At 38.0% G+C, this 9,279-nt stretch overlaps 1 protein-coding gene across 3 annotated transcripts; it reads left to right on the top strand.

Annotated features, from left to right (window-relative positions):
• Positions 1 to 1,737: 1,737 nt before the first annotated feature.
• On the top strand, positions 1,738 to 8,614 carry LOC105059177 (uncharacterized). 3 transcript variants are annotated; one of them, XM_073250030.1, is made up of 9 exons: positions 1,742 to 2,040; positions 2,145 to 2,204; positions 2,316 to 2,363; positions 2,478 to 2,619; positions 2,706 to 2,782; positions 7,637 to 7,732; positions 7,814 to 7,884; positions 8,152 to 8,242; positions 8,331 to 8,614. In XM_073250030.1, the coding sequence occupies exons 1-9, from the start codon at positions 1,777 to 1,779 to the stop codon at positions 8,451 to 8,453; spliced, it is 972 nt and encodes a 323-aa protein (XP_073106131.1). In that variant the 5' UTR covers positions 1,742 to 1,776; the 3' UTR covers positions 8,454 to 8,614. The 3 variants fall into 3 exon arrangements, with proteins under 3 accessions (XP_073106133.1, XP_073106131.1, XP_073106132.1); XM_073250031.1 differs by having other exon boundaries at positions 1,744 to 2,040; positions 2,487 to 2,619; XM_073250032.1 differs by lacking the exon at positions 8,152 to 8,242 and having other exon boundaries at positions 1,738 to 2,040; positions 8,279 to 8,498.
• The last annotated feature ends 665 nt before the right edge of the window (positions 8,615 to 9,279 follow it).

Below are 9,279 nucleotides of genomic sequence, written 5' to 3'. Positions count from 1 at the left end.
TTTGCCATCTGTGCAAAGCATGAGCCAACGTGTGATGTTCCTAGGCGCCAAAGGTACAACCCGGATCCACTCACTGTACGTACTGCTCCTATTCCATGTGTTAAAATTTTATTGGATTAGTATAAGGGCCGCCAAATTCCTTTTGATGTTGTGTGAGATGATTAGCTCGGCGCCGTACATGCCTTCTACACAGCTCAGCCATCAGAAGCTTCAGCAAAGCTCAGGCAAGCATGGTCCAATGGCGGACGGGTGCTATATATGGTATTTTGTTTCTTGTTGCCGAACGAGAACAAAAAAAAAAAAAATTCCCGTGAATCTCGCACTGCCCTGTTCTCACTTCCAAGCATTGCGAAATATAAATTCCGAACGCCTTCTCTCCGCTCCCGAAAACTTTATCCCCATGTCTGAGACGGGAAGCTGCCGGAGCCCGGAGTCCTGGCTCTTCCGCACAAACCCACCTAGAGATGGAAGCAATAACTCAGCTCTGCTCACTTTTATCCAAGGCATGCCAGTGTTCGCTTTACGCATACTGGTGACTCTCCTCTCGTCATATGTCGCCATGGAAGGTGGGCAAGTTTTGACCAAGTTTTGCAAAATCCAGCATCAATATCGCTCATCCACACATGATCGTTACAGCCCCATCAATATCGCCAACTGTCGACAGTGACCATGCCTAGATCACCCCATTGTCCGACCCTGCTAGCCCCATCCAGTAGGTTGTCACCAACGCCTTCGGCGACGATGATGACTCGACCATCGCCTCCATTGAGTGTGGCCTTATAATCTGACGAGATCCCCGCCTCCACCTCCCTCGTCAAGGCTATCCGCCGCGCCCGTTTGTCGCAGAAGGCCCGCGGCAATCACCAATGGAGTGCAGCTTGCAGCCATCTGAGGACTTGGACCATTCCTCTCTCTTCCAGGGTTAGCGTTAGGGTTGTTAATCGCCCCAGAAATCCATATGAATCTATGCAACCTATTATTTCTCGGACGCTGGGCATTCTGAAATTGAATGGGAGAGAAGAACTCAAGAGATAGCAATCTTTGGCACGAAGCAACCTACGAGAACATGGTCTACCCCTCATCATGATCGCCGCAAGATCACTACTATCTTCCACATCAATTTCTATATGGTATATCACTAGTTTCTACAGAAGCAAAAATACAAACGTAGTAATGATATTTTCTAAGCAAGTCCGAAAGTTTTCAGATTTTTGTTTTGATTGGGAGAGGAGAGAGAACGTGAAAGTGTGCGACAAGAAGTTTTTTTTTTTTTTTTTGTCTTCTAACGAGGTAGAAAAGAAATAGTGCAAAAAAGAATCAAAAATAGTAATAGAAATGTATTAAATTTAATAATAATAAATATAGAAATAATGTGGTTCATAATTTAATAATATAATAATGCTTCTTATATGCTGCTTGAACTATGCTTGCACCGTAAATAATGCTAGCGTCCACTCCTCACGGTGATGTAGAAAGGTTGAAACTTATTTTGGGGTGACCAGCATCTGCGACATTAATCCAACGATATTGCTAGCTCATTCTCTTTCGACAAAATTAAAGTGAGAGATATACGTAATCACCATATTAACAGCAGTTAACATCATTAATTTTTTTTACACCAAAAAATCATATATATAGATATAACACCATAGCGGTTGTCTTGGAATGTCGGCTAATGTGGCCCATAAATAGGCCAACCATGTATAAAGGTCGACACGTGTTTGCGGAGGCCTTTAAGAGGGCCTCACTTCTATTTTCTATCACAAAAACTTTCGAATGGCATCCCTCGTCTTCTCCCCATCTCTCCCTGCTCACTCCCCCTCCCTTGCCCCTGTCTTTTACCGAAATCCCCACCACGTCCCTTCCCCTCTCCCCTTCCAATCCCTCCGTCAGAAGCCCTTGAGAATTCGAGCCTTCGTTGTCTCCTTTGCGCTTGCGGAGTCCGATTCCCCTAGGTCCCTCGACGACGGCGACGGCGACCGCGACGGCGACGGCAACGGCAACGGCGACACCCTCCTCCCTCTTCTTCAAGACCTCGCGGTAAGTTCCGTTCTCCTTTACCCTTATCCCTTTCTCTCGTTGATTCCTTTTAGCCTGCGGTTTGTATTAGGGCTTACATCTCTGTTTGTGGCCTCTGCGTCCAGGATTGCTTGAAGCTTCCCCCGGATTACTTTGCAAGGCTCCCGGGGGATCTGCGGCTCGATGTAAGTATCATTCCTGCGATCTGGTTTTCGATTTGAGCTCGACGGGTTGGATCGATTCTTGGTTTCTGATTTAGGGTGTTTTCCCTTCGCTCTTCTCGAGTGTTGGTGAAGCTAAATGATGCCGCATTTGATCTTTCTAGCGGGCCTGTGCTGGATGAGGTCAGTAATTCTCCTCTTTAATTTTATCGTAAGTTGGTTTAGGTTTTGTTTTCTTTGGAATGTTGGAGGTTATTGATGAGATATTGTTAACGTCCATAATAATGCCCTAATAAGCTGTTTCAGTGTGGTCAAGAAGTGGGGGAAATGCTCTTAAATCTTTCTCGAGCATGGGAAGAGGCTGATACTTCTACTTCAAATAGCATTGCAAGCCAGCTCCCATCTCTAGAGATTTCTTTGACGGACAATGTCAAACCAGGCAAGGGTGAAATAGCTAATAACCTTAATCAACAATTGCAGTATGGACTCACTATATGCTTTCATATCCTTCCTTTCATGGTGTAGCACTTGGCAAACGTTTGGTATCTGCTGGAAGAAGATTTGAGGCTATGGGAATGTATGGTCAAGGAGAGCCACAAAGGGTAATATTCAGACTTAGATCTTATAGTGCATTTACTTTTTGAACCCAGTCATGTACTAATGATGATTTAAGAACTCTTTTTTATCCCTCTTTGTCGTTTAGACAATTATTTGATATCACAGGAGAACTACACTTAAGAAGCTATAAGCAAAACCAAATCATATTGAGTAGATTTGCACAATGGTATTTGAACTATTCCAACAACCCTATTATTTGTGTAGACCTACAGCCGTTAAACCATTTTCATAAATCATTAACCCTCTGTTTGGTACAAAGAATAGATTGGAGGAAAGATGGATATGGAAGGATGGATGAAGGAGAGGATGGATCCTCTTGTATGCTTGGTCAAATATAGAAGGATGCATGAAAATGATTTCCTCTATTTTATATAGGAAGAATGATAGGGAGGATGGATAATATTTGTATGAAAATTTCATTAAACTACCTTTTGATATTAAAAAAATATTATTATTATCAATTTATAATATTTATTTATACTAAAGAAGTAGAACAATATATAAACTTATAATCTTTCTAATTTATAATTACATAAAAATTATATAAATATTTAATTTTAATTGAATCTAATACATAATTTTATAAATTATTTTTATATGGATATATTAATTACATAAATGAATTTATATATTAAGTATATATTAAATTATTTTATTTATAATTTAATTTAAGTAGTTAATTAATTTTATATAAATAGTTAGCCAAAAAAATACTAAATATAAGTGAAAAGTAGAAGAAAATTCTAATTATTTATTTACAATTATGAAAATTATGTACTAAAATGAAAATAATTACTAATAAAATTTAATATGCGTTCATATACATATATGCATATGCATATACATATGTATATGGATATGCATATACATATAATGAATGAATGAAAAAGTGAACAAATATTAGGATTTTGTCAAAAAATCAATAAGGGGCAATTTTACCAACATAGAAACCCATTCTTTGCATGCTTCATCCGTCCTTTCTTGCATCCTCTCAAATTTGGGAGGAGATAAATTGGTGGACCAAGGTGGATGAGCAATCCCCTCTTATCATTCATCCTTCCTAAGATTTTTTTTAAACTAAACAATAGATGGAGGTTATCCATCCTCCCTCTCATAAATCTAACCAAATATAGGGTAAAATTCCCCAGTTTGACAGTTTGAATTTTTATGCTCCATCAAAATATTCACCTATTATGTATTTTCTAAATTCCTAAAACTTCCTGCATGCTTGATACTTATCAGAAGTAGACCCACAAAGTTTGATAAAATGTACAAGGAAGACACTTCATCTTTTAGCCCATCCCAGATGATGAGGCATGTCATAGAATGAGTAATATATTTTGGGCAAATGCAAATAATTCTTTGTACTATTGCTAAGTAACCTAAGTTGCTCTTTTATATAGATAATCCTCAATTAGCAGTTTAGCATGGATCCCCAATCATAGTGCCAACTTCAGACAATAACTATGAAAAATATTCTGTTGTTTTAACTATTGATAATTGGATGTTGTTATCATCTTCATTGTCTAGAATGGCAACTTTTGCTTCATTCTGCAGGATGGAAAGTGAATTGGGATGCCTATGAATCCTTTATTCAGGGGTTTAGTTGTATCAGATTAAAGATCATACTTGCGAATGCTAGCATATCTTGTCCTAACAGGATATTATGTATGTTATTGTTCTATGTTGCACTGATGATTGGATGACAACTTGTATCGTGATTTTGCTTCTGCCATAGAATTTATCAAAACTAGCGAGCCATAGTTGGACCCAGGTCCTAAATCTAGGAATCAAAGTGCAATCTATCGGCAAGTATTCTAGGTCCACATTTAACACTAGCTTTTCTGTATTTTCCACATCGCTATCTTCTAGTTTGATGTCATCATCATTAACATCTTGGAGTAGAAAGTTATCAGTCCTTTGCAACATTGAAAGAAACTTGGCTCACCACCTAATGGCAGGTAATATGCTACTCCTTTTGACATGTTACACATATTATCGAGATCATTTTTGTCATGCAATATCACTAGCCTTACTTTGTATCCCAAATCTTAGCAATTTTCTTGGAAGTTTTCGGAGAAAACCTAGCTGAAAATTGGAGTGAGGTTGGGATATAAAACCCAGATCTCTTGGATCAGCACAAAAGACTACCAACTCAACCAGTTGGGGTCTCCAAATCTTAACTTTTAACTTTAATTCTTTGAAATTTTGATTTATTATTTTCTGCTCATGAATCTACATTGTTGATGCCTGCTTTGTATCAAGCGCCATTTAGCATGAGGTGGGTCACTTACCACACCATCTCAAGGTTTTTGTTGGCTACATTCTGAATCCAGCCAATTGTTGACTCTTCCTTGTCATCGTATCTTATCTGAATGAAGGAAACTGAAGGCAAGCCTTTATTATCTCATTCCCTACGATACATTTAAATGACCATGTCATACTATATGATATCTAGTGTTATTTGAGCAGTTCAATTTTTCTGAATTTTGGAGTTCTAATAGTCTTGGAAACTTGGACAGAACATGCCGCAGCATGATACTCTGAGACTCAAAAATTGGAGTGTGTTGCTTAGTTTACAGATGTCAGTACCTAGCATGTCTATTTTAATTGTTAGGTTATTGAACACACAATAGCAATTGATGGCACTTTAATTAAAAACTATCTTATTGCTAGCTAATACTAGCATAAAGAATCAAGAATCCTCTAGTAAATTCACTGATTTCTTCATTTCTTAAATGCTTGTGGCAAGAATGAAAGTTTTCTTAAACAGAAAGTGTCCATGTTATGCCAACTTACTATAGTTTCCAGCATATTTTGAAATGTTTTTCTTTTCTTAATTATGATATATTGCACTATGTATATGGATGTGTCCCTTTGGGTTGTAAAAGATTGAATGGTCAACTCTTGCTGGCACCTGGATGCTAGGCATTCGCGCCAGGTGTTTAGGTAAGAGTCTTTACTCTTTATCTTATATACAAAATGCATGTCCAGCCACTATGGGAACTTTGTGTATATCAGGATGAATTTTTTTGCACTTTCTCTTACAATAGGTAGATCAGACAGTTTTTGGAAGGACATTGATAACAATTTCTCCCCTTTTTCTTTCACATGCTTTTAAGAACCACTCCACTATAGCTGCTGTTTAGCAGCATAAGGAGACAAATGAATGCTGACCTTTTATTTACGTATCTATAAATGCAGATATTATGATATGCTTCCATCAGAACAAACAAATATAGACCTTTTATCTATGTATCTGTAAATGCAGATACCAAGATTATGCTTCCATCATTACTGTAGTATTGTTTGGCAATTGTGTTATGGATCCATTAGTTCTGTGAAGACATCATAATTTTAAGTGGAGCATTGCAGATAAAGTTTGTCTAGCCCCTAGAGAAGCATGGCATGCATAAATCATATTGATATATTCCTGAATAATAACTGACATGGCTTTGAGAGTGCTTTATGGCCTAGAAAAATTATTTGATGGTTAGGAGTTAGGACTTGCTTAAAGACTTGCACATCCGGTGAAGTTAATGACTATATGCTTGAAAAATTTCTTGTTTTAGGACTCATTTGGAAATTCCTACAAGATTGACTAAAAACCCTATAGGATCTGTGGATCGGGCCATGTATTTGATCATGGCCTGTATTAACCAAACACCACCCAATCGAAATCCTATGGGAAGGAAAAAGAGACCTATGGAGGTGTTTTTTTTCCTTCCAACAGTCCAAAGGCTAGGATCTGAGTTACATTTGGACAAGCTCTTGGAAAATACAAGTTAGATGGGCTAACAGGCCTGATTTCTATAGAATTTTCAGTCCGATTCTATAGAAATATGCAAACAGGCTGTTAAAATATAGAAGGCTTAGGCTCAGGGAGAAATTCTTTATGCACTGCGGGTGGTGTAGAAAATCTGATATGGAACGAACCACTTTATGTGATTGGTCCATATAGCCACCGTTTTTTAATGCGTATTTAATACCTGCAGTTTTACTTTTTCGTTTAAAAATTTTACATGACGAAAATATCTCTGCTCTTTGAAAAAAATTATGACATCCTATGAAATATTATGACTTCCTAAACGCAGGATGTCATAATATGGCCCAGAAAATTATGACATCGTGTGGCATATCATGACATCCTGCGTCAAATTATGACTTCCTACATGAAGGCTGTAATAATATGGTTCAGGATGTCATAATATAGAAGGGGTATTTTTGTCCAACCATTTTTCAACGCGCATTTAATGCCTATAGTTCTGCTTTTTCGTTTGAAAATTTAGAATGATGAAATGCCCCCGCTCTTTGAAAAAAATTATGACATCCTGTGTCAAAATTATGAAGAAGATCTAGGGGAGGAGAATCATGGGTGTGGCAGTTTCAGTTGTTGATGGCTATGAGCATCAATCATAGGATTAACTTGGCAAGTTGATTTTGGGTGAAATCACCAGGTGCAAGTTGAGGGGTTGGGTGGTTATCTTCCAGCTCAAATGCCTGGTGAAAAGGTTCAGAGAGTAGATGACAGAAATGCCTAAAAGTACATTCAAAAGCCCCACTTGAGGCACTATCTATACATGGTGAATTCAAAGAAGAGATACTCGTTTGAAAAAACTGTTGAATCATCATTTATGTAAACCATTTGCAGCAGTTTGAACTGGTGCTATAGCTAACGGTATATTTTCATTCTTTATAGTGAAGACAGTTTATAGTTTCTCTGACCATCATGCATCTGAGACATGACCTGTATGTTCATCTTAATTATCTAGGAAATATTATATTGATTAACCTCAATCCTCAGTGCCATCATGCGAATTATATATCAATTCTTGCAGATTGCCCAAGCTATGATCAAAACTGGGAAGCTGCTGTCTAGAGGTCCTGTTATAATCACTGATGAAAGGCCTAAGAAGGAAAGCAGGATGTTGAAGGTAACTGATTCTATCGCATACTTCAACTATACTACATGTTTTAATATTAAAGCTGATCGATGTTCCATCATTATTTTGCAGTTTGGAGAATTACAAGTGGAGTTGACTCCAGGGAAAGCTTATAGTGGTGCTGCTATTGGTCTTGTTTTCGGGTAAGTCTAGCTCTTCACCATTTCAGCTAGTGTGGGGTGTTTCTTAGTTTGGTAGCTGCATGATCGAGAACCACAAACATCACCCATGATGACTAGAGAAAGTGTTCGAGTCTATTACCTGGCTGGTGGTGGGTCTCCACTGGCTGGCATCCAATCTTGATTAGGCAGTCACAAATGGGATTCCTGATTGTTTTACAACATGAAATTTGAGTTGATCATCATTAATTTATCTGAAGAATGTGTTAATTATCTGTGGTCTGAAATTAGATTACTCTCTTGGGAACTAAGTCAAGGCATCCAAAGCATTCCAGAAAGTTCATTGCAGTATGCAAATGATAATGCACTGCTCCTAGCAAAGGTGTCGACATAATTATGCTTTTTTTTTTTCTTACAGGAGAATTATAACTGCTACGGTTTAATTGATTTGGTGCATGTTTTGAATGCAGTCACTAAGAGGAGCTCTTCTTGTACTTGGTTACTCATCTACAGTCTTATCTGTTTTTGCTTCAATGGGACTTGTGTTGTTGGGAAGACAACTGAGCTCCGAAAGCAGCTCAAAGAAACTGTAAATAATGAGGTTCATGAATGCCAGTTTGCTATTTAAAAGCTACAAATGTACTTTGTTGAAGTGTAGGAGGAAATTTTTTATGTAAAATTTCTGTACTTATTTGCAAATTCCAACTGCATGAGCGACGTGTCGCTTTCAAATGCGGTTGTGGTTTTGGTGCGACCCTAGTTGCAATGCGCTGCTTGATGAACGCCAACTCACATTCTCCTCATTCAAAGTATCAGTTTCCGTACCCCGTGGATGATGACCGCGGTCGCTGGGCGCGGAGGAAGGCCTGTCGTCCTTTCGCGCGAAAGTAGACGGCCAATTATCTTGGAAGCTGGGGTGATCCCACGGTGGAACGTCTTGGATTAAAAAAAAGTAGAGCCTTTTTTTTTTTTTTTTACACGTGCGTTGGAGCGTTGAAGAAACTAAATATGAGACGAAGAACAAAAAAATTACATATAAATGCACTTCTTCTTCTCGTTTTCAAGTCTATCTATAAATCTTAAAAAATTATGAAAACTCTTTTTTCTCCTTTTATCATCTAAATGAGAAAATTTTCTTTTCTCTTCTTTCCAAATCCGTCAAACCCCAAAGGTGTGAATCAAACACCAATAAGATAAACCGGCAGGTACCACTGACCGTAACTTTAGAATCGCCAAATGGAAGGGACATGTTTAAAGACCCTATCACAAGCATATGTCAGATTAAGGTGCCATATGCTATGATCATCTGAAGGTGCTTACGATCAATGTCACTATGAATTGGACGATGCATGATTATAGTCAGAGCTTCATATGACTCTTATAATTAGACATTTGATACAGGATTAAACTAAGAAAGAT

This window comes from Elaeis guineensis, chromosome 16, assembly GCF_000442705.2.
Source record: "Elaeis guineensis isolate ETL-2024a chromosome 16, EG11, whole genome shotgun sequence".
In the NCBI taxonomy this organism is placed as follows: Eukaryota; Viridiplantae; Streptophyta; class Magnoliopsida; order Arecales; family Arecaceae; genus Elaeis; species Elaeis guineensis.
Note: the sequence above shows the minus strand (reverse complement) of the source record. Positions and strands in the feature narration are given on the sequence as shown.